General features: G+C 44.7%; 1 protein-coding gene across 3 annotated transcripts in view; it reads right to left on the minus strand.

Annotated features, from left to right (window-relative positions):
* The window catches only part of RBM20 (RNA binding motif protein 20), a 180880-nt gene that overhangs the window by 98946 nt on the left and 55538 nt on the right, over nucleotides 1-26396 (minus strand). Inside the window, exon 1 of one of the 3 annotated variants that reach the window (XM_032490952.1) lies at nucleotides 2325-2516. The exons of the other annotated variants lie outside the window; for them this stretch is intronic. Within the exon in view, the coding sequence (XP_032346843.1) occupies nucleotides 2325-2338 (14 nt within the window). The 5' untranslated portion in view covers nucleotides 2339-2516. Of the gene's footprint in view, nucleotides 1-2324; nucleotides 2517-26396 lie in introns of those variants that run through there. 3 annotated transcript variants of the gene reach the window in all.

Here is a 26396-nt window from a genome sequence, read left to right on the forward strand (position 1 = left end):
GATTGTAGAGAAGTAAGCAAGTGACAGAACGTAATTTGGGAAGATGAACTTTCATCTCGTTAATTTTTATAAAAAATGCATTATGATCTTCTTGGTTTAAGCAACTTCTTCCCAAGGCCTATGGTTATGAAGAAGTTGTGACTTTGTAATCCTAAATGCATGTTATTTAGTATTTGCTGCCAAAAGATTGAGTTTCATCGTCTCTGGGTCTGAAAGTGTGAATGTTTTGTGCAAATGCATTTGTGCTCTGAGGCAGACCAGCTGCCACCGGGAAGGGACAGGTCTGCCCACTGCCCTATTTATCAGCAGTCAGGACAAAAGGGCAGGAAATAATGTTTCTTCATAGCTGTGGTATTGTGATTTATAACAAATATTTATTTGGTCTTCACCCTGTTCCTGGCACAGAGCTCCTAAAACTCTGAGAATTTCCCATGCTGAGAGTGATAAAGGTGTCTTTTGTTACACTAATGAGGTGACTTTTGGTGGACTGCACAAACGGATGGAAACTAGTTGCCAGGAGAACCAGCCATGTGATTGGAGGGTTGGGACCTCCCGGGAGGGGAGAGGGGCTGGAGGCTGAATCGATCACCACGGGCAACAATTAAATCAATCAGGCCTACGTTATGAAGCCTCCTTAAAAATCCAAAAAGGACAGGGTTTGGAGAGCTTCCAGGCTGGAGATTCACGGAGAGCACAGCCTGGAGAGGGCATGGCAGCCCCTCACCCTTTCTCCATAACTTGCACTATGCATCTCTTCCATCTGGTTGTTTCTTGTATAATAAACCAGTGATACAGTAAGATGTTTCTCTCAGTTCTGTGAGCCATGCTAGGAAATTAAAAGAACCTAAGGAGGGGGTTGGTGAAACCGTCCATCTATAGCTGGTCAGTCAGAAGCACAGGTGACAACCTGGCCTCTGAAGGTGGGGGGCAGGGTGAGGGGACAGTCTTTTGGGACTAAGCCCTTCACCGGTGGTATCTGACACTGTCTCCAAGTCATAGTGTCAGAACTGAGTTGAATTATAAAACACCCAGCTGGTGCCAGAGAACCACACACACACACACACACACACACACACACACACACACACACACACACACACACACACACACATTGTGCAGAATCTTTAATATCTTAAGCTTGTGGTTAACTCCTAAGCCTTTCACTCCTTGGGCTGAACGCTCAAGCCATAAAACTGGCGATCTCGGGCAAATATTCTAAACTACTAAGATGCATGTTAATTAGCAACTTTGCTTACATACGTTTTGTTTGTGGGGCAGTGTCCTGGGTTCTGTGAGTGGTAGCAGGTATTTAACTAAAAGCTATGAAATCTAGAGATGATGGCAGACTAGTGGGGCAGAAAGGCACTCTCCTGCCCTGAATAGTTATTTTTTTATCAAAACAAAGACTCATACACCTTCTACCCAGCAATCCTACTTACAGAGATGCATCTTTCCAGGGGACTCGTACATGCATGTAACGATACATGTGTCAGGATGCCTCCTGTGGCACCGTCAGTAACAGCAAACTATTAGAAACAACCCAGATCAAAAGGGACTGTGCAAGTAAATCATGGTAATTCATACAGTGGAATAAGATTCAAATAAGACAAGAGCACAAGGGTGGTTTTCTACGTGTTCACAGGCAATAATCTCTTCAGAGATACATTATTAAAACAAGTTCAATAAGTCAGCTAAATAGTGTGCATGTGTTCCTTTTTGCATAAAAAAAGAGATTTATTTAAGTTGGGAATATCTCTGGAAAGAGACCCAAGAAACTGAAGAGGGGAAAAAAAAAATAAAAAAGAATGTTTCCGAAAGAAGAGAGATTTACTGATTATTATATATACCTTTATACCATTTGCATTTTTATCATGTGCATGAAATTTTTTCAAATAATAAATTTAGTTTTATTCACTGAAAAAATATACATACAGAAAACAGAAACTTAATTTTTTCGCTAATCCATATGAGCCAAGTAACAGCATAGAAACACAGCTTACGAGGAGGTATCAAAACAAAAGTTTGAACCAAGTGGTGTTATTTGAACTATTTGGGGATGACTCCACCAGCAAGTCAGCAGTGAGGAGGAGCCAGACAGATAAGACAAAATGAGACACCCTTCTCCCAGAAAAATGATACTAAATCTCTGAAATGTTTTCTCTCTTTGGTCAGCCTGTGAAAGAGTTTAATCCACTTTCCCTCCTGGCCTCAGATATCTTGGTGTGATTATTATATTCATTAAATAGACATTTCTCTAGGGACAGTTAAGATCACACCTTTAAAGCCAGATGGGCTCAGGTTAAAATCCTGACTTGGCCACTTACTTGCCATGTGTCATCGGGCAGATAACCGTTTCTGTCTCCTCATCTGTAAAATGCAGAGTAACACTTCCTCATAGGGTCCACGGTGATGGTTAAATGAGGTCCTGCAGGTAAACTTGCTTAGCCCACCGTTAGCACTCAGTGCGTAGGGAGCGGTCATCACCACATTTCCCCATCTGCCTCTCGCTGAACCAGCCGCCCCTGAGGATAGTGGCAATCAAAATGGAAGCGTGTTAATGAAAAAAGGGAAAGAATGAATCTAATGAATGTGGTATATTCTCAAGTATACTGAAAAGACAAGACACCACACAAGCTGATTAGTTGAAGTCACAGGTGAGACCACTCTTTTGATAGAGCACTCCAGAAGGGAAAACCAAATTACTGAGTATAAATTACAGCCATCACCTTGCCTTAATAATCTTCAACATGAGAGAGAAGGTAGCTGAATGAGCAGCTCTTGTTCATTCTGCAAAGTCACGGGCATCAGAGAGCTGGAAAGTGCTGAGTCACGAAAGTCTGGGCAAAGTGTAGCCAGAACAAAGCCAATATTTCTTGGGCTAAATTGAAACCCCAGACAAGACCCCCAGGGACCAAGGCACCATGACATTAATCAAGGCACACACACCAAAGAACTTGCCGTGCACAGGCAACTCTATTCATAGTAACCACAGATCATAGCATTGGTCTCCTCTGTGTTCTCTGGAGAGCATTCGTCCAGCGGTAGCCTCCTCCAAAAGACACACACTTGGGTAGATATTTGGAAGCCATACGGACAATCCTCTCATCTGTACACCTAGCTCTGTGCTTCATGGTTTCATGCCATAGTTCTGCTCGTCCCTACACAAGAAGCATCCCCAGAAAAGGGCGAGGGAGGTGGGGGGTGTCGCTGATTCTGCCCTAGAAGAAATGTTAGGGTGGGACAAGGATGGTCAGGACTGAGACACCATGAACCAAGCTCTGGAGCTAGAAGGGTGGAAAGAGGTCCCATGAGTGACTTCAAAAAGAACTCCATTTGCCAGCAGGGCATTGTTTGTCAACAGTGCATCATTTTGGAGCCTTACCAGTGATACAGGAGACATGGGGGTCTCAGGCAAGCCCCTGGGATGCATCCTGCCAAGTGAGGGTCCTTGGCTTTGTGCGGGATAGAATTCAAGAGTGAGCCACAGTAGAGTGAAGGCAGATTTATTCAGAGAGATACACACTCCATAGACAAGGCCAGACAAGGCCATCTCCGAAGGTCAGAGAGGCCACAAGGCATTACAATTAAAGTAGATGCACACTCCACAGACAGAACATGGGCCGTCTCAGAAAGCAAGAGGGAGCCTCCACGAGGTGTAGGGGTGGTAGTTTTTATGGGCTCAGTAACTTCATATGCTAACAAGTGGGAGGATTATCCTAACTACTTTGGGGAAGGGGCTGGGGATTCCCAGAAATTGGGCCATAACTCACTTTCTGACTTTTTATGGTTAGCCTCAGAACCTTCATGGCCCCTGCAGGTGTGTCATTTGTCATGCTAATATATTATAGTGAGCCCATAATGAGGCTCAAGGTCTACTGGGAGTTGCATCTTCTGCCATCTAGGTGCTAACTGCTGTGTCATTCTTCTGTTTGTGCCCTGCCCCCTTCCCTCCTGTCTCATCAGCTTCCCTCTTGCTGTTTTTTTAAGTGCTGATGATGCAAAGACAGAGACAGGAAGGGAGCAAAGAATCTTGACCAAGGTAGGACGTCCAGCAGGGATCTTGGTATCCATAAGAATTGATTCCATAAAGACTGACAAAAAAGAAAGGAGGTTTTCTGAGTCTGGTGAGCAGCCCTGATAATACAGGTAACTGAGATTGGTCATTACTGACTTCAGGCCAAATTCTGCTGCCTGAGAAAGTGTCCTAGGGTTTCCTGGGGCCTATTATGGGGAACTAGGCACTGGGGGCTGAGTGCTGCTGGTGGTTCCAGGGGTCAGCAGAGTCAGAGGTTTTCAGCAAAGTTCTTAATTCTCCTACACTCAGAAGGCCAAACCAGGTCCTCACCCTTAATACCATCTCAGTCTTCTCAGGGCAAGAAAAAAAGTGAGCTTCCCCACAGATTTATGCTCTGGAATCCAACAATGGGGTGTCAGTGACCAGCAAGGACAGTGTCAGTGATTCACACTCAGCCCAGAAGGCCCCACAGCCCCAGGATGGAAAAACTGGAGTTTGGGAAAGAAAAGAAATTTCGGGATTGATTTCAGAACCTACCAAAGAATGACCCCCAATTCTTGAGGACAAAAGTGAACTGAACGTGCCCTTGAAAACCTGGTGTTACCTTTGTTAGAAGTCAGGGTCAGTGGGGTAAGTGACACTGCTTATACCTGATGGAGAAATGAAAGCTTCCCACAAATTCTTAAAAGAAATCTGAGAGAGGAAATTAAGGGCAGAGATGTCTGTCAACATGAGCAATATTTCTTGCAGAAGAAAGCACAAAGGAATCTGGAAAGAAATACGACTAACAGTGGGTCAGGGAAAGAAAGGTGATGCTAACTTCTCAAACAACACTGTGAAGGGAAGAGCAGAGAGAAGAGGAAAAGGCAGCGATAACAACCAATAAAAAAATAAGCAAACAAAGTTGCAATATAGAAATACTGGAGGCTGCTACATAAAAGAAAATCCTTGGAGAAAAGGCAGAAGTGGTGGGGGGGGGCACCATCAGAATCAGAAATAAAGTGTGCTCATTATCACATCAAAAGTGGCAGTATTTTGAGACATACTGTCCTTTCAGGAAAAAATAGGTGGGAAGATTAAGGAGACAAGAAATGGGTCTAGATGTGATGAACCGATCTTCGTGTGAGATGAATAGGCATCTAACGCCAAGTGTAATGGGTGAGAATTCACCGGGTGAGAAAAGGCCAGATTTATACCCTGAATCTTACATTCTGCAAACTCAGCTGAAGAGAACACTCTACTCAGTATAAAAACTGAGAAAAATTCCTGCAGAAGGGCCAAACCCTAAGGAAGTAATGTGAGGTGGACAAATAAAGATAACTTTTGCCTTTGGAAGCCACTTTTACCATAAAGATTTCTATCTTCATTAGCACATTCTCAGCAAATTCTGAGGTGAACCAGCCTAGATAGCAAAACAAAGGGGGAAAAATACTACCTGCAAACGTGTGAGATAAAGGGCTGCTGAAATATTGTTTTAAGGATCAGAGTGACAGCACATATAAAAATGACAGAATTGTAACTAAAACAGATTTATGAATTCAGTAAAAAAGGGTGGATTCCTGGAGTGTTCAGAGATATGGGATATGACAGAGGAAATCTGTGGCCTGGGGAACAAGTGTAAGGTAATACAGAGAGGCCATCACTGCTCTGGCTGAAATTCCAAACATGGTTTCAATTCCCTCCCCACCCCACCACTGCACTCATCCCATCCTTTTGTTGTTAACCGAGAAATCAAATGAGATACCCCCCTCCTTCCTTCTTTCATTCCCTCCAGGAAAAGAAATAAAGCAGGGAGATTAGCAGCTTCGTTGCTTGCTTGTTTGTTTTGTGTTTGAGTCTGAGGACAGGCATGGAGGAGGGGAGAGGAGAGGAGGAAGGAGCCTGGCTGTTTTCCAACAGAGATAATAACCAGCTCCCGAATATGAGAACTGGCCTCACACAGAGTAACGAAGGGATGACCTTCCATACTAAGCAAGGATAAAACAAAACAGTTTCACACCTAAAACTACCTTGGTCATTGAATGAAACACTGGAATACTTGGAAACAGCTCAACGTCAAGCACGTATGTTACACGAACAGAAAGAACAGCTCTAGCATCCTGGTTTATCGGGACAGTATCCCACACGCCCACACGAAGCAGGATGGGCGGGGGGATTGGCACTTGAAATGCAAGTGTGGGGAGGAAGGAAGAAACTAAAAAGGATGCCTTCTTTCTCCTTTCCTCCTGTTTGCCTGCCTGCCAGCCTCTTTCGCGCGATTCTGCCCTTGCATTGTTGTTAAATAGCAAAAGGAGAGAAGAAAGAGAAAGAAGGAACTGAGCACAGGGTCCCAGAGCTCTTGGTCCTGGCTCAGGAAAGACCGGAGAGGGAGCTCTCCACCCCACCTGATAAACTTTGGAGAGGAGGATATGCTGACATGGCCCGAGGGCCAGCATGGGTGGGGCAATCTGCCCATTTTACAGATGAAGTCCTAACAGCTTAGACCTTATTCAAGGCACAGAATTACCAGCACAGCCAGAAGGGAACCCCACCCTGTCTGAATCCAAAGTCTGCCCAGCACTGTCTCCCCCTCCCAGGCTGGAGAAGGTCCGCTCAAGACCGGGACGGTGTTCTTTCTGCCAGAGGACTTGCAGAAGGGGTGGGGGTGTTACAGAGTCAGACACCCAGGGAAGGGAATCGGGTGGACAAGACAGGATTAATGAGGTTAAAACTGGGAGCCTACCACGTGGATGTTCTTAAATCTTAGCCGCAGAGGCTTTGCCTGGAGGCTGCTATGTTAATGCACAAGCGAGAGGCAGCCAGTCCTAGGAAACCATGTCCAACGTGGTCCAAGCAACCACCTAGCTGCTGCCTCCCATCCAGGGCGCCGCTCCTCCCAGGCAGCACGCAGAGCTAAAAGCCAGCACAGACGAGCACCTGGCACTTGGCACTCCTCGAAAAGGAAAGGAAATGACAACATTCCCCAGAGAGAGGAGGTCGGCGAGCATTCCAACATCCAACACGGGGCACAGAGGTGTGTAGGCCCCCTGGGGCTGTGGGCACTGCAGCCAGGGCAGCAAGGCCAGTGTCTCCAAAGTGGGAACCCAGCCCTGGAGGCAGGAAGAGACCTCAGCCCCACTCGCTGTTACGATTATAAGGCATGTAGTGCATCATGCTGGATCTGGGAGATCACATCCCAGTTTCCACCCTCGAGGGGCTCAGGGCCCAGGAGAGACAGATATTAATCAAATTGTCGAAGAAAGGTGAAACTATGACTGGATTAGGCTTCAAAGGAAAGCATGAAATGGGGTGGGGGCTGAGCATCCACGGGGGCAGAGTTGGGCTGAGAAGGAGATGTAGGGCTTCCCAGGAGAGAGGAGAGGCCAGTGCCAGAAGCTGAAGGCAGAGACTAGCTGAAGGCTAGCAGGTGGGAGGTTTGGAAGCAACAAGTATGGTTTTATCATTTATTTAGCTAATTATTTGGCAATTATCTAAAAAGAAGGAATGATTCACCATGAACTACCTTCTTTATATTCGAGGAATTTTCTCATTCTGAATTCCTTACACACCTAGCAAAACGGTTTACATGTTACATATTACAGTAGCAGAGTAACAGTGCAAAGTTGGGACTAATACTCCACATCAGCTGCCAGTATTATGAGCCCCCCCTTTACTGCTTGATCTCACGTGATTCTGACAACGATCCTACAGGGAAAGGGAACAGTGAAGGAATCTGCCCAAGATCACGGAGACTGGATGTGGCGGGGACCAGATCTGAACCCAGGTGGGTCTGGTCCAAGGCTGAGAACATAAACCAGAGCGGCATGGCCCCGGGGAGCAACAGAGGGAGCTGACAGATACCTAGGACTGCCACTCTTATCAGTCCTGAGTCCTGGCAACTCAGCAAGCCACCTATGACGTCACTGTCTCACCTGTAAAACCAGAATAATAACACCTATCTACCCATCTTATCAAGTTGTTGTGAGGCTAAAACAAGCACAGGCGAACCTGAGAGGTTCAAAGCACCATATGGACAAGAGGCCTTATTATCTGCAAAAACATACCCCACATTAACTTCAAACAGGCAAGGTGAGTGATCCCCTCCCAAGACAACAAACATAATTAAAGAGAAGGGAGAAAGAAGGACAATGGAGGCCACGCTCTTTCCCCTTGACCCTGGAGCATAAAAATGAGAGCTAAGAGCAATTCCCTGAAGTCTACTGCATACCAGGCACTGGGTCTGTGTAGCAAAAAATCCATCTTCACAGAAAGAGGTCTGGCCTTTGCCTTGCTCTTGGTTCTGGGAGGTGATCCAAAGCCCTCGGACTGTCCTGCCTGATAAGAGTGTCTGTTTACCTGGGCGCCTAGGGCCACACCGGACAGTCTAACGATGTGATTTATGTGGGCGCTCTGAGCCACGTGGTATCAGCCTGACCTCCAGACGGGCTGGAGACTAAGGTCAGCTGCGCAGGGCACCTGACTGTGTCTGCAGTGGGAAAGGACAATCAGGAGCTCCATGCATAGAATTCTCCTAGACTCGGCCCTGTGTACCTCTTCCCTGGGCTCATTTTAATCTGTATTCTTTCTTCCAATAAGTTTTTTAAGTCTTTCCTAATGAATTATAGCACCTGAGGGTGATCATGGAAACCACTGAATTTGCCGTCGGTATTAGAAGTGATGATGGTCTTGGGGACACTCAGACTTGCAACTGGTGTCAGAGTGAGGGTAGGATAGCACAGGGAACTATACTCAACATCTCGTAATAACCTTTAATGAAAAAGAATGTGAAAATGAATATATGTATGTATATGCATGACTGGGACATTGTGCTGTGCACCAAAAACTGACACATTGTAACTGGCTGTATGTACTTCAATAAAAATAAATAAATACATAAATAAATAAAGTGTTGTCGGCAACAACAACAAGTGAGGGTAAGGTCTCGGGGACCCTGAACTTCACAGTCCCTCCGCTTTGTCATTTAATCCCCACATAAACCAAGGAAGTATGTGTTATTATTCCCACCTCACAGACAAGGGGACTGAGTAGCCGAGGGAGGCCATCACTTGCCCATGATCCCATATCCAGGTGGGGAACCTGGGGCTGATCACTAAGCCACAGCACCAGTGAAACTCTCACCCAGGCACGCGTGGTCCTGCCACCATCTGCCAGACCACATCTTAGTCCACCCAGAGAGATGCGGACCAGTGAATAGAGGGCCTCATTTTGAATAGCAGGCTGTGCAGTGGGTGGATAAGGGGAGATCTCAGAAAGTGCTTTAGTAGGAAAAAAAATACTATGCCATATATAGATGCCGGGTGGTATTGTGACCTTACCATTCCAACCTCGAGACATGCCACCTAGGACAGAGATATCACAGCAGCCCTGAAACCCAAACCTCAGCCCTTTCATGGTCAGAGTCACACCAGCCCTGAGGACTAGGAGCCCCAGCAGCAGTGATGCAATGTCTCCCAGGACAGGACATTCCACCAGGAGGCCGGTCGAGGGGCTGCGTCAGGGGAGCAGAGAGGAGGGTGCGCGAGAGAGGACTCCGGCAGGAGGGGGCAGACGGGGCAGCCAAAGGTGGCACCGCCGCCTGCCAGCACGGGGAGGGGCAGGAAGGAGGCTGCACACGCAGCAGATTTCCCCCCAGCACCAAGACCAAGCTGTGCCTGTCAATCCTGCCTCTGCCTCTCAGGAAGCCTGGCGTGGCCAATGCCGTCCTACGCACATGCCACCGCAGCTCTGTGCCACAGCATCAGGTTTACAAGAGCAGTGGATTTAACACTGTCACCCACAAAACAGCTCTGTGGGCTCTGTAGCCCCCAAAATACACAACCAAACAGGATATCATACCTGAAATCCAGATTTATGTGCTTTGTTTGAATATTTTTTAAAGGTGTGCTCCTATGCCACTGTTTTCTGTTTTATTTTATACAAGTAAACCAGAACAGGAGAAAAGTCTGGTCAACCACATTAACTTGTTTTTCCTTTCTCCTTGGGGTTCAAGAATCTAAATAATCCCTAGTCATAAGGAACATTTAGCAAATGATTTTTTTAAGGAGAAAAGTTTTTGACATAGAAATGACTGAGAAGCAGTATTCTTAATAATAGTAATATGAATTACCATCTGGGATTTTAAAAACACCGTTTAGGTGATAAGCTCTGAAACAGGTGTTATGACCAGCTGCCATGGGAGTCCATGGATGGGTTTCAGGATGTCCATAAAAACCATGAAATTGAAATTGTCTGCAAAATCATATGGGTGTGCGCCCCAGAGTAATTCTTCTGTGGTGAAAGTCCAAAGCTTTCATCAGCTCTTTAAAGGGATCTCTGACCCCAACATGTTAGAGCTACAAGCACAGTCAGGGCTGGCACAATCTCATTTACTCTCAAGACATCCCTGTAAATTAAACTGGGGGAGAATGATTATCCTGCTGAGCAGGAGGGAAAGGGCAGTGAGGGGCCAAGTTCACGAGGCGTGCCTGTCACTTTATCAGCAGCTCACTATCACAGTGCACCTTATAGAAACGCCATGGTCCACAGATGTTTGTCCAACCCAAAGACTTAAAACTTGAGGATGGAGACTGGGCCTCAGTCCCTGAACACCCAGCACATGCTAAGTGTGTGATCAAGGTCCGATGGGTCAGGTTCCTGGGGTGGGATTCCAGGTACCACCATCGTAAACCGGTGCCCGCAGTCAGTGCCTGATAAATATTTTTCTGTGATAATGAGGATCCTGTCTTCCTTGCCTGCTATTCTCACTCCTCAGATGATTCACACGCAGCAAAAATATCTGCTTTGGCTACAAAAAAAGAATGTCAGCTCTCTCGGTCTCAAAGTGCCAGACTGCCGGCAGGGTGAGAGAATGACCCAGCACACTGGCAGCTGCAGGGACGTCACTGGGCATTGCACCGCAACTGTCTGGGACGAAAAGCCCAGGATTCAGTGGAAGAACACTGGGCAGTCTGAATACTGACCCTTCGCTCCACTCACAACTATAAAGTGAGTCAGTGATCCAGTGACCCCCTCTTCTGCCCCAGAAACAGAGCTGAGGACACCCTGAGGAAGCCCTCCCGCAGGGCAGCCCAGAAGCATTTCACACTCTCCCTCCTTCAACAAAGAGGTGGCAACCGGCTGTAAAGCCACCTCAGTGCTGCAGCTCCCAGCTTTGAGCAATTTCAACTGGAACAGCCTGCAACCCGTGGGAACAGAGGTTGTACTGGCAGGAACCGGGAGGGGCTGCCAGCAGATATGCAATTTCCCTCTGGGTATGAAAATGTTCCAGAATGAGACAGTGGTGATAGATGTACAATTCAGTGAATACACACATGCGCGCGCACACACACACACACACACACACACACAAACCGAGAGAATGTCAAGCTTCAAGAGGGTGAATTTCACAGCATGTGACTTACATACCTCAGTAGAGTTGTTATTAAGCATAGGGTACCCACCTCCTACCTCACAGGGTTGCTGGGTCTATTATGTGAGTCTGTTGCAGTGTCGCCCCTGGAACCCAGGCCCTGGGACTCCTCTGTGAACAGTGCTTGAGGTGGCTTTCCTCTGGTGATAACAGGATTGATTCTGGGACAGGATCTGAGATTGCAGGTGGTGACCAAAAAAAGACACTAGCTTTGTATGTAATGTTTTAATTAAAATCTTAAAAGCAGAATGTATTCACATATGACCTGTGTAATTAAAACTTAATTTTTCAAATGCCTGCTATCATGCTTGAAATAACTTTTTCCATTAATCATGTCAAATCATCTGACCAAACAACCATTTAAACACTAATAGCAACTAAGAGAAGAAACGCTGCCTTCAAAAGAATCATTTCTAATACAATTAACTTCATTATGCCAAACTACAACTGACAGTCCTTCTCCCAGAAAATTAACCAAAGGTCAGAGGTTGGGGGGAGAGGCAGGGCCCAATGGGGAGCCCCCCCTTCCCTGACTGGGAGGGGAGGTGAGACTCTGCCCCGGCAAGCCTCATTCCGCGACATCTGAGGTCTCAGGATGTACAGGGCACTGGAGCTATAGGTGCCATGGGTTGGGGAGCTCTGGAATAAATCACCGTGATCTGCTTATCACACCTATTTTTAGGTCTTTGTTTTATAGCTTGGTGAACTGAGTTGGTGTGGGGAGAGCCAAAAGCCGGCTACATTAAGGTGTCTCCTGAGAAGCAGGAAGACGCTTTCACAAGCAAAACTGGAGTCGGAAGCCACAGGGCATTTTTGAAGATGACACCAATTAGGGAGGTTGCTGAAGAGCTGGCTGATAAGCCCTTCGGTCATGTGCAAACGCATGGTCTGTGCAGCGATGATTTACTGCTGGGAGGACTCTGCCTGGATGGATCCAAACATGGGTAGACACACGCAAACACTGAGCTCTCCTTTCCTGGCTGGGCTTACCTGAGCCCAGAGCCCATGGGAAACAGCATTCCCACAGCCTTCATCCCCAAGCTGACCGATGAGAAGGCAGCCAGGGTTCCAACAGCAGGCTCAGCCCTCATCAGGAAGAGTCCAGGTGGGACATTTCTACATTCTTCAACAAACAGGTGAGGGACTTGAATATGGCAGGTATTTCTCTGGGTACTAGAGATTCGTTCAACAGGAAATAAAATCTCTCTTTTCAAGGACGTTACATACCAGTACAGAAAAACCGATAAATGTGTAACATATTGGGCATTGTTAAGAGCTAAGAGAAAAACTGAAAAAGGAAAAAGGGTCTCAGGAGAAGGGAACAGCTGAGCAGGTGCTGCATGAAAGCAGGGGCAGGAGCTCTGCAGGCATCCGGAAACACAGGGCTCTGGACAGCAAGTGCAAAGGCCCTGGGGCAGTGGAGGAAGAACAAGACATCCAGGGGCAAAGTGTCAGAGAGAGGACAGGAATGAAAGAGGACCCAAGGGTAAAAACCCAAGACCTCCAGGTTCTATTCTGAGTCACACAGGGAGGGTCTGGAGGGTTTGGAGCAGAAGAAGGAGGTGACTGGACTTGCATCTCGAAGGGCCACTTTGGCTGTGTGGGAGAGCAGACCTCTGAGGGTGAAGGTGAGGAGGACACTGCAGTGTCCAAGTGAGAGGCCATGGTGGCCTGGCCCCGGCAGTGGCAGAGGAGGTGGTGAGAAGTGGTAGATTCTGAGTGTGTTTTCAGGTAAAGCTGATGGGAGCTGCTGATGGATTGGATGTGGACAGTGAGAAAGATGAAAGTCCCAAAGGACTTTAAGGCTTTGGGTCTGAGAATATGTTCGAGTCTCAAAGTTACGGTGCAAACTGTGGACTAAGATAGCAGATATGAGAGGAGTTTTGCTCTTCCAGGACAGCAAGTGAGGTCCAAGGCACTTCCTGAAAGCATTCAGTCACCTGCTGGTGGAAGGACAGACACCAGATTCCCAAACACTGTGCCCAAACTCCCTGGCATCAAAGATACAGCCCTGACGACACAACTCAGAGGAAGCAGGCTCTGATGCAGTGCTTGGAGAGGGAGGCAGCTGGAGGGGAGGCAGGACCCTCACACACGTTAGCTCACTCAGTCCTCAGGAGGTACATATATCTTCATTTAGAGATGGAGAAAACAAGATGAAGATAACAATGCTGGCTGAAAAAGCTAACGTTTAAAAAACACTCACAGGAGAAACCCTTTATGATCTGGGATAGGAAAGGCTTTCCCAAACAAGACGCAAACCCCAGAAGCCATAAAGAAAAAGAGTGACAAATTTGAATTCATAAAAATGTACAATGTTTGCCTGATCAAAGATAAACAAAGATGAGGGGAGGGTATAGCTCAGTGGTAGAGCGCATGCTTAGCATGCACAAAGTCCTGGGCTCAAGCCCCAGTACCTCCATTCAAAAATAGTAATAAATGAACAAATAAACTATTTATCCCCCCCCAAAAAAAAAACTAAACAAAAATTAAATTAAATTTTAAAAAAGATAAAGACAAAACCTAAAACTACATACACCCAAGAAACAGAAACAAAAATAAAATCAAACCCACTGGTAAACAAACCTAATACCCAGGAGAAAATATTTATAACACCAGTAGCATGGGGTTATCTGTGACACGCAAAAAATTTATTCAAATCAATAAGAAAAAGACAAAGAACTGCATTTTTAAGAAGTAAAAACTATGAGTATCAACTAACACACAAGAGAAATTCAGGACCCCTGTGAAAGGACGCTCATCTCACCGGCGTTCAGAGGAACACACGTGAACAGGGACCTGGTGTTTTCACTCTGGGGACTAGGAAAACTAAAGGGCCCTCACCTCGGTGCCGGGGAGCGGGGGGACACTCTACTCTGAGTCGTCAGTCCGGCCTTTTCGGAACATGATTTGGCAGAATCTATCAAAACGTTTCATGTGTATGCCCTACAACTCAGTCATCCTAGAAGGCTCTACCTACAGACATATCTCCACATGCCTACAAGACAACACATCAGATCGTGCACTGCAGGAGTGCTGCAACAGCAAGAAAAAGGCATGACAATGACAACCAAATGTCCAGCAACACGGCCATGCCATCAAATACAATGAATTCTTTAAAAGAAGAATGAAGTAGAACTATACGACAGTAGCATTAAAGATTTAAAAAAAAAAAAAACTAAAAAAATTACAGACCAAAATACATGTTACTCTAGATGTTAAAAAAATAAAACACAAATATAAATATGTGTGTGTATACATAGACGTGGATGTAAATGCAAAGAAAAAAAGCTGTAAGTATATACCCCAAACTGTCCCAGCAGTCAGACCTCTGGGGAGGGGATTTATATTGGACAGGGGTGGGGAAGGACGAGCCTTCCACTTATTACTCAGGGCTTCTAAGGAAACACTAAGCTGTCCGAATGTCTCTGGTTATGAATTCATATACTGCTTATAAATTTTTTTTAAAAAACTAGAGGATGATGATACTTATTCAAACTCTTTTAATTGCACATAATAGGGATGAAACCCAAAGTCACTGAAATAAAAAAAAAGGAAGTGATGGTTCCCAGACTTGGGCAGCTGGGGGTGGCACTGACCCCAGGCCCCACTGCACGCAGGGGCTGAGACAATGTGGCCAAACCTCTGTCTCCTGCCCCAGTTCTCACTCTGCTCATCTTGGTTTCTCATCCTTCTCAAGGGGTATCACCACATGGCAGACAAGAGGGCTGCCTGAAGCCCCAGACACACATCCTCTCTGCAGAGCAGCCCTAGTGCAAAAGGAACTGTTTTTCTCCATTGATCAGTCCCAGGGGAAACACTCTTGGCGGTCACTTGACACTGGAGCACAGCGGAATACTCTGGGTCACCTGCCCATGCCAGCGAGTAAGGAAGGCCCCCCACCTTCCAGAGTCCGTGATTGACAGCCCCACTAGGACCATGTGGAATGGGAGACAAATGTCCCCAAGGGAATGTGAGGAAGAGGACAGTGTGACAGGTAGACCAAGAAACAGACAGCACAATCCACCACAGACCAGCAATGAACAAGATCTGAAATTACCGCCCAGTGTCGCACAGCTGGTCAATGGCCAGGGGACGCCAATTTCAATAAGCCTTGTGTCTGTGAAGGGGATGCTGGGGGCCTGTCATCCAAGAACTTAAGTAAACCCATCACATTCCTTAAAGCCCCCTCGACATTATCATCCCTAGAACAAAATGAAATATGCACAGCATTTTGCTGGAGAAAGGGAAGCAAAGGGCTAGAGAGGGCAGCAGAATATTTACAAGCTATGAGGAAAAAAGATGAGATGGGTCCCAAAAGTAATTCAAAAGAATAGGAAAGTATGGGGGTGTAGTGAATTAAACGTGAAGACTGTTCCTACAGACCACCTTTACCAGCTTCATCATTTAATACACACTGTGTTTTGCACTGTGGAAGCAGCCGTGTAAAGAAAATAGAACAGGCATATCACCGCTGTGTCCCCGGAAGCTTGCACTGAAGATGGTCACACTGATGCAAGTGACCATCACGGGATACACAGACAAGATAAACGTGACATCAATACAGCCAACTTTTCTTTATATAGAGGCATAAGGAAGAAAGCTCAGTTAACAGATAATTTAATAAACAGGCACAGCTGTCAATTCAAATTTTCCATATTGTTTAATCCTTTCACTCCCACACTCCAGCCATTTCTACAACAAATATTTGCTTACTCAAGTACCCACTGCCTTCTGAAACCCTGATCACTCTTGTGCCTCATTCTATGTTACAGTATCATCTACATCTTGCATTACCGAATCAACCAGTTTACCCCAATCCCAAACCACACTCTTTCAATGGTAGACAATGCATGTTTTAAATTATGTTGGCTGCGGCATAATTAAGACTGTGTTCACCCAGGTCTGGAGAGCAAGAGAAGCCAGCATTCTGGTGCTCAGGGGTGGGGTCACCACTGCAGTGCTTGCTCCTGTCCCATGGTAGGAAATGAGGTCAAACCTTGCCTTGGACCGAGGAATCTGGGCCTGCTCTAATCACCCGCATCTCTGTTAGTGGGAAAGGAAAAGACAGACACAGTCACACAGAGGATGCTAAACTACTTATTACTGGTCTTTTCCAAGCTGGGCAACCAACAATATGCACTTCATTCTTCTTGTTTATGTCCCACCCCTTCTGCAAATGAAAAATGTTAGACTTCCAGAGACAGCTTTGCTTCAAGTCAGTGAGAGAACCGAGAACGTAATGAAAGCCTGTATACAGAAGCTGGTGCTCACCCATATCCGGTTCTCTCCCTCAGGCACACAGGAGGATGACACTTCTGGCTCCCCCTATAGTGGGTGAGTCCATGTGATTAGTTCTGGCCAATGGGCTGCAAGTAGCAGTGATGCCACCTCCAGCAGAAGCACTTAGTTGCTGGTGTGAGACCCTTCAGTACTCACGTCCTGTCTCAGGTACCAAGAAGACCATGTTCCAGGTAGTGAAGCTATGAGGCGGCTAAGTCTCTGTCATCCTGGGACCCTGAGGGACAGTATGGAGCAATCCCTCCTATCTACATAGGTCACAGGAATGAGTGAAAAGTAAATTTTCATCATATTATTTCATAGCCTCTGGGATTTTGTGGCCATAGCATAAGTCCATTATGACTTAACAAAAAGTTCTCAGTCTAGTGGAAGGCTGAGATATGTACACAAGTAAGTGAAATAACAAGAAAGGAAGGCTGATGCTGGCCCAGCCCATCAAAGGTCCTGGAAGGACGTCTGGAGGAGTGAATACATGACTAACATAAAAGTGGTGTAGACAGTGATGATGCGACGCTAAGATAGGAAACATCCACTTCTATTTGGGAGTTAACCAGTAAAGATGATGGAGCAGAGGAAATGTAAATTTATTTTTTTAACATTTTTTATTGATTTATAATCATTTTACAATGTTGTGTCAAATTCCAGTGTTCAGCACAATTTTTCAGTTATTCATGGACATATACACACTCATTGTCACATTTTTTTCTCTGTGAGTTATCATAACATTTTGTGTATATTTCCCTGTGCTATATATACAGTGTAGTCTATTCTACAATTTTGAAATCCCAGTCTATCCCTTCCCACCCTTCACCCCCCTGGTAACCACAAGTCTGTATTCTCTGTCTGTGAGTCTATTTCTGTCCTGTATTTATGCTTTGTTTTTGTTTGTTTGTTTGTTTTTGTTTTTGTTTTTTAGATTCCACATATGAGCGATCTCATATGGTATTTTTCTTTCTCTTTCTGGCTTACTTCACTTAGAATGACATTCTCCAGGAGCATCCATGTTGCTGCAAATGGCATTAGGGTGTCGGTTTTTATGGCTGAGTAGTATTCCATTGTATAAATATACCACTGCTTCTTTATCCAGTCACCTGTTGATGGACATTTAGGCTGTTTCCATGTTTTGGCTATTGTAAATAGTGCTGCTATGAACATTGGGGTGCAGGTGTCATCCTGAAGTAGATTTCCTTCTGGATACAAGCCCAGGAGTGGGATTCCTGGGTCATATGGTAAGTCTATTCCTAGCCTTTTGAGGAATCTCCACACTGTTTTCCATAGTGGCTGCACCAAACTGCATTCCCACCAGCAGTGTAGGAGGGTTCCCCTTTCTCCACAGGCTCTCCAGCATTTGTCATTTGTGGATTTTTGAATGACGGCCATTCTGACTGGTGTGAGGTGATACCTCATTGTAGTTTTGATTTGCATTTCTCTGATAATTAGTGATATTGAGCATTTTTTCATGTGCTTTTTGATCATTTGTATGTCTTCCTTGGAGAATTGCTTGTTTAGGTCTTCTGCCCATTTTTGGATTGGGTTATTTATTTTTTTCTTATTGAGTCGTATGAGCTGCTTATATATTCTGGAGATCAAGCCTTTGTCGGTTTCACTTGCAAAAATTTTCTCCCATTCCGTAGGTTTTCTTCTTGTTTTACTTCTGGTTTCCTTTGCTGTGCAGAAGCTTGTAAGTTTCATCAGGTCCCATTTGTTTATTCTTGCTTTTATTTCTTCTAGGAGAAAATTTTTGAAATGTATGTCAGATAATGTTTTGCCTATGTTTTCCTCTAGGAGGTTTATTGTATCTTGTCTTATGTTTAAGTCTTTAATCCATTTTGAGTTGATTTTTGTATATGGTGTAAGGGAGTGTTCTAGCTTCATTGTTTTACATGCTGCTGTCCAGTTTTCCCAACACCATTTGCTGAAGAGACTGTCTTTATTCCAATGTATATTCTTGCCTCCTTTGTCAAAGATGAGTTGACCAAAAGTTTGTGGGTTCATTTCTGGGCTCTCTATTCTGTTCCATTGGTCTATATGTCTGTTTTGGTACCAATACCATGCTGTCTTGATGACTGTAGCTCTATAGTATTGTCTGAAGTCTGGGAGAGTTATTCTTTCTCTTTGCAGCCTCTTTCTCTGCAGCCTCTTTCTTTCTCTTCAGTAATGCTTTGGCAATTCTAGGTCTTTGATGGTTCCATATGAATTTTATTATGATTTTTTCTAGTTCTGTGAAATATGTCCTGGGTAATTGGATAGGGATTGCATTAAATCTGTAGATTGCCTTGGGCAGTGTGACCATTTTAACAATATTGATTCTTCCAATCCAAGAGCATGGAATATCTTTCCATTTTTTAAAGTCTTCTTTAATTTCCTTCATCAATGGTTTATAGTTTTCTGTGTATAATTCTTTCATCTCCTTGGTTAGATTTATTCCCAGATATTTTATTATTTTGGGTGCTATTTTAAAGGGGATTGTTTCTTTACTTTCTTTTTCTGTTGATTTATCGTTAGTGTAAAGAAATGCAACTGATTTTTGAACGTTAATTTTGTAACCTGCTACCTTGCTGAATTCTTCAATCAGCTCTAGTAGCTTTTGTGTGGACCTTTTAGGGTTTTCTATATATAGTAACATGTCATCAGCATATAATGACACTTTTACCTCTTCTTTTCCAATTTGGATCCCTTTTATTTCTTTCTCTTGCCTGACTGCTGTGGCTAGGACTTCCAGGACTATGTTGAATAGGAGTGGTGATAGTGGGCATCCTTGTCTTGTCCCAGATTTTAGTGGGAAGCTTTTGAGTTTTTCACCGTTGAGTACTATGCTGGCTGTAGGTTTGTCATATATAGCTTTTATTATGTTGAGATATGTTCCCTCTATACCCACTTTGGCAAGAGTTTTTATCATAAATGGGTGTTGAATTTTATCAAATGCTTTTTCTGCATCGATTGAGATGATTATGTGGTTTTTGTCCTTTCTCTTGTTGATGTGATGTATTACACTGATTGATTTGCGTATGTTGAACCAGCCTTGTGTCCCTGGGATGAACCCCACGTGGTCATGATGTATAATCTTTTTTATGTGTTGTTGGATTCTATTTGCTAAAATTTTGGTGAGGATTTTGGTGTCTATGTTCATCAGTGATATTGGCCTATAATTCTCTTTTTTTGTAGTGTCTTTGCCTGGTTTTGGTATCAGGGTGATGGTGGCTTCATAGAATGGGTTTGGGAGTATTCCCTCCTTTTCAATAGTCTGGAAGAGTTTGAGAAGGACTGGTATGAGTTCTTCTTTGTATGTTTGGTAGAATTCCCCGGTGAAGCCGTCCGGTCCTGGACTTTTATTTGTAGGGAGGTTTTTAATTGCTATTTCTATTTCCTTTCTAGTGATCGGATTGTTCAAGTGTTCAGATTCTTCTTGATTCAGTTTTGGTGGACAGTATGTTTCCAGAAACTTGTCCATCTCCTGTAGGTTATCCAGTTTGGTTCCATATAGTTTTTCGTAATATTCTCGTATGATATTCTGTATTTCTATTTTGTTTGTTGTAATTTCTCCATTTTCCTTTCTTATTTTGCTAATTTGTGCTCTCTCTTTTTTCTTCTTTGTGAGTTTGGCCAGAGGTTTGTCGATTTTATTTACTTTTTCAAAAAACCAGCTTTTGGTTTGGTTAATTTTTTCTATGGTCTTGTTAATCTCTATTGTATTTAATTCCTCTCAGGAAATGTAAATATTAACACAACTACTGAAAAAAACTGCTGGATTATGGATTTTTTTTTAAGTTCATCATTTTTAAGTTCATCATCCCCACAAGATGACTAACACTTTTCCTCTGAGCCATCCCTCTACCAAGAACTTTAGGACTACATGATAATCCAAGCTGGGGAGCCCCGCCCTGAGCTGCTGGGTCTCCATCTGGGCCACCTAATGGAGAATAATTCTTCCCCCTTCTCACTGAGAAGTCTGTTGGAAGATGGACCATGTCGTCCTTCCTCAAGAATTCCACGGGGCTGGGGACCACTGGGAGGACTCCCCAGCCTGGCACTCTATGTGCTGCTCCCACTGGTGGCTCCCATTGGTCACAGGCCACCCACAGCTCCCAGTGGCTATTCTCGCTCTCTGGGGGTTGCAGGTCTTTCTGACAGTGGCCAGCAACCACTCTCATCAGCAGGTCACTCAACTATCCTGGAGGCAAAACTTCTGGCTCTCAAAGAAAGTGACCTTCTAGGTGTGCCTTGGGTTGGCCCCTCTTGGGGTCCTCAATGTCTTGCTCAGCCAGCAGCTCCCAGGACAGCTAGCCCAGCATGCCCACAAGCACTGCAAAGCACAACTTCAAACAAGACTGTCCTCAGCCAGCCTTTTTAGTTGGAGGAATGGTACAGGAGACATCTGCCAACAAGCTCCTCTTTTACAAAATCTTTCCACTGCCCTCCAAAGACTTAAGATACAGTTACATTTCTAGCTGCCCAAAATGGGCAAGACCCAGGCTTATGAGCCTTTTGAATCAGGGAACACTCTATCTCCCTTAAGAGGAGATATCTCCTACTATTCCTCAATCCCAAGTGTGCCAAGGCTCAAGGGTCAACTCAGTGGGTTTGGTTGAAGTCTACATTCTTCTTCCCGCACCCCATCTGCAGGAATGAGATCACCTCTGAGACCAACCTCAGACACAGACCTGCTCAACCCAGGACCTCACCACAGATGGGTAAGCTTCATCCTAGGATATTCCTGGGTTATGGTTCTGCAAGACACACATCTTCTAGGGATTAAGAAAACAGCAAAATATCATCAATCTTCACGAGCAAGTATTTCTTACTGTTCCCAACCAGTCAACGACAACCCAGAGACAGCCCTTTGGAAAATGCACTGGCACAGGAATAAGGAACCCTAGGTTCTGGTTCCACACTTACCGCTCAATAGCTGGGAAACCTGAAAAAAATGACTACATCCCTAAGCCTCAGTTTCTTGACCTGTAAACTGGGGTTAGACCTGCTTTCCCTACCTCAGGGAACAGTTGTGAGCATTAAATTGATGAATGTGAAACCCCCACTTCTCGCCCTGTGCCAGGAGCCCAGAGCAGGTAGCAGTTCCTGACGAAGCAGACGTCCAACTGGGAAGCCAGTCGCTGGGGTGTCCAGTCTCCACAAGAGACTTTGGGAAGAGAAACCGGGGAGAGAAAAGGGACCAGCCTCTTTTCAAGAAAACTGCACTCCCCCAAATGTGAGCTTCTCTCTCTCTCCTCAGCCCTCTCCATGTTGGGGGTGAGGGGCTCCGGTGGGGCTGAGGGTCCGATTGGGAGGGTGAGGACTGAAGGAGGAGAACGGCTCTCAGGAGGCCCAGTGGGGCAGCCCCGGTATTCAGTTATCCTCTAAACCTAGAGCTGGAGGTGCTGTAAAAGGGGATAAAAACAGTATTTGCCTCGTGGGGTTGTTGAGAGGATTAAATGAGCGAACACGGGGGCTGCCTAGGCCAGTGCCGGGCACACGCAGTCCAGATAGACGTGTCTGCATCACTGTTGTTATAACTGGAGTCTTGGCTACGTTTCTAGATTACTGGGGAATATTCCGCTCAGTTTGACCATCAACCTGTCATGCCAAAAACTACCTCACATTCAAAGCGCAATGTTCAACATGGTCACAGCCCAACTCTTGGTATCTGTTTTCACTCATCAGCACAAATGTTAACGCAAGACATGGCAGGTGCTAAGGGTCCAACACTGTGGTAAGAGATGGGTTGAATTCCGTGGTTTTCACACTTCCTGCTTTTTAGCAATGAACTCTTTCTTCACATGAAACAGTGGAAAACTAAAACATAAAATGCGGATATGACTGACAGAGTTCTGGGAGACGTAAGGGTAGGGGGGACATAGAGGGGACCCTCACCCTATCCTGCCCCTTTGCAGCAGTCACTGGGGCTCCAAGGGACACAAGTTAAAAAAATAAACTGGTTGAATAAATTGAACATTACACTCTCTTAACCTCAAATGAGTTTCCATTCTGTTCTACTTGGAGCCTTACAATATTTGAAATTATAATTTATCTTTAAATTTATATTTCAGATCTGCCAGAGTCTCTGACCAAAGCATTTCTGCCCACAGACAGAAAAATAAAAGGTGACCCCCCTACCCCGCCCAGCGTCAGGGCAGAACTTCCCTTCAGCAGAGGGACTGGGCAGAGGCTGGGCAGAGGCTGGCTGGAGTGGGGCTTGTCCCGGACTGGCCTGGTGCTGGTCCAGTGCGCCCTGCACGCCTGCAGGGTTGCCCTCTTGGAGGCAGGCGTCCAGCAGGACACCAGGGTCACCCCCTAGTTCCTTTACTCTCCACCCGGCATTTAATTCCTGGCTATTTCACAAGCAGCAGGAGGGCTTTAGTGGTGCCACCGTGCACAGCAGCGGGGTGAGATGTCAACAAGAGTTTTGAGGCCAAAGCTGTTTATCTCACACTGAACCTGACCTCACATCAGAAGGACAGCCCTGTCCTGGTTCAAAGGCCAGCTGCAGCTTTGGCCAAAAGCAACTCATTTCTGAACTGCTGTTGAAGGGTGAGAGGAGCATTTTAAACAAGGAAAACATAAACAAATCTATAGTTGATATATATACATAACACAAACACACCACACAAAGAAAAACAACGAAATACAACATTGACAGCCAAGGACTTAAAATGAAATAAGATTCCATCAGTGCCTCATGTAAAACTGGACACTAGGCCCAGATTATCCCCAAGTTTACAAACACCCACTGAACGTTTCTGCCAAAATAATGCCACTCACTCTCAGCCACACTCGCTCCGAGTCATTTCTTGACCCCTGCTGACATTTCTGTGACTGCCCTGCAGAAATGGGAACCCCAGGACCCCAACTCTGCAAGGCTGACTGCTAGAGTTAAAAGGACTTGTTCCTCTTTCTAAGGCCACAACAAAGGAAGAGGGTTGCATTTTCTTCCAGTCCTTGTTGTTTCTTCCTCCTCACCCCCCATTACAAAAATAATTCCTGCTGGGGGACGGTACAGTTCAGTGGTAGGGCAAATGCTTAACACACACGGGGTCTGGGTTCAATCCCCAGTACCGCCATTAAAAAAAACAAATAAATAAATAAATCTAATTACTTCCCCACCAAAAAAGAAAATAATAATGATAAATAATAATTATTATTTATCATCATCATCATCATTATTATTATTATTATTATTCCTGCTGGTTGTAGAAACTTGAATTCAGAGCCATAAAAGAGAAAAAGTGAAAATCCTCTGAAATCTCAGCCTCGGGCAACAGCCACTATGAATAATTTGAGAAACAAGAATTTCATTTCACTTTTTCTTCTCTAGCAAAAATATATGGAACCTACATATTTTAATAGATAGTAGTAAAGAAATGGGATTTTAGTTTTATTTCATATGCAACAATATTAAAATGTTCAAAAACACAGCATTATCCATTACTTAGAACTCAGAAAATAGTTGAAAAGAAATATATCTAAATAAAGGGCCATTAGACTGGTCCTCACAAATTCACATGTAGGGAAAAAGCTGATAAATGTCCGATTAGGATTAGGCTGGAAATTCAAAAGCCCAAAGCTAGTTTAAAGTGAGTTACCAGGTGGCTGATTCATGGGACCAGCTACCTAATTTGCAGAGCCCAGTGTAAAATAAAAATGTGGGGCCCATTATTCAAAAATTAAGAATTTCAAAACAATGACAAAGGAGCATTAAACCACACATAGGACCCTTCTAAGCACGGGGCCCTGTGTGACTGCAAGTGTCACTTGCCAGTGAAGCCCGTCCTGCCTATGCAGGTTAATTTAACCATATGATCACTGAGTGTTTACTTTGTATTTTTAAGGCTTCAGATCTATCACATTTGCCTTTAATCACAAGGCCATTCATTCTGTTTTCCGAAAGTGTTTACCATCCTCTAAGGAATAAATTGGCAGGATGAGAATACAGCCAGGAAGATGTTTAAAAACAAAATTTTTAGCTTGACCTTGATTAAATTATGTTTCCTAACGTATTTTCCAGTTGAAATGCATTTGCTCTGCAGCTAATACTGGTGAAACACAAAACACTGTGAAACACCACGTTAGCAAAAATAAAATCTCAAGCTCCATTTCACATCCAAAAATCTACATCTGAGATTATTTACAACGTGAGATTGTTTTCTAGGATAAATTTTGTAATATGCTTTCAATTTTTTTAAATAACAAGGCATGTGCTTCCTTCCCTATATTCCAATAAGCCATCACTAAATAGGCTTTCCTTAAAAGCAAAAGAAAGTAAAACCTTATTACTTGGCAGATTAAACTGTATAAAATTAAGAATTCTCTTCAGCCCCTTTCAAGTGAAACAGGTTCACTTTACAACAACAACAAAATTGCTACATAAAATAGTCATCCTGGCATTTCTATGTTTAACATGAGCTCGGTCATGAGTAAGAATAGCTTGATCTTCAATACATGATAAGAATACCAAGAATTCTTTCTAAACTTCTATAAAAGGCTCACAAAAGCCAACCAAAGGCCTGGACCACATTCCTTGGCAACTATCAGTATGAAGAGGAGGCAGAGAAAGAGGGGGAAAGTGGTTTATCAGAGGCCTTGACCACACCCAAGGCTCTTCAATGAGGACAAACGGCTGCAAAGCCTCTTCTCTCCCCAGCAGCGGAGAATCGCTTTGTTCCCGAGTTTTACCTTTCGCACAGACAAGCTGGACAAATCATGCTGAGAGTTCCCACCTTCAGCCCAGGAGAGACCAGAATAGCTGTCTCCAGGCAAGCCCACGTTCTGGCGGACACATCTCAGAACCCCGGGGAGGGTGTTCAAGCTTCTCCTGGGCCTCAACAGAGCCACCCAATAAACGTGGCTTAACCAGAACTGTGGGTTTTTCAGGGGTCGTCAGAAAGAGGATGTAAAGGGAGGCAGCTCTGCGACTGGTCGGCCTGAGCTCCCTTCTCGGGGTCCCGGGCTAGTCCCAGAGACACACAGATGTTGCCCATTCCAGACAGGAGGGAAGACAACTCACGTTTCTCAAGAACCTACTCCAGGTGTTCAGGGACGATAATACCGCAACCCACACAAAACCTCACCATTTTGCAGATTAGCAAGCTGACTATATGGTGAAGTAAGGTAACTTGCTTGAAGTCACAGGGCTACAGTCAAATTCTGGTCAATTGAACTCACAAAGCTTTTCATCGGTGCTGAAACCCAGTGTGGGGCTTCCCCAGTGCAGGCAGTAAGGCAGGGCTTTGCCTCTGCAGAATTTAAAACAAAAACCACTAAAAGTCATCTTTTTCTCACCAGCTGGCATCAGCAATTCTAAACAATGTCAGTGAGAAGCCATTCCTCTGGGAAAACAAATATTTGGTTTGCTTAAGTTCTAAAATCTCCCTGCAGTAACTGTTGAGTTTGAGTGATATATATGCAAGCTTCAAATTAGCATATTCGTATTAGTTATCCTTTGATAAACATTGTATGTACATGAAAGGTAACTGGAGCACTTCTAGCTTTAAAGTTGGCCCCCACCCATGCAAACCAGACTTCTACTAATTTCAAAAATAATTCATAATACATCAGAATCTTTTAATCCACTGTAGATACAGTCTGTGTCTCCAATCCCTGCAGTACTATATATTCCTGTGATTAAACAGATTTGAAATAAACAGCGATAATATAAAATAGATAAACAGGAAGGTCCTA

The sequence above is a fragment of the Camelus ferus genome, chromosome 11, assembly GCF_009834535.1.
Source record: "Camelus ferus isolate YT-003-E chromosome 11, BCGSAC_Cfer_1.0, whole genome shotgun sequence".
NCBI lineage: Eukaryota > Metazoa > Chordata > Mammalia > Artiodactyla > Camelidae > Camelus > Camelus ferus.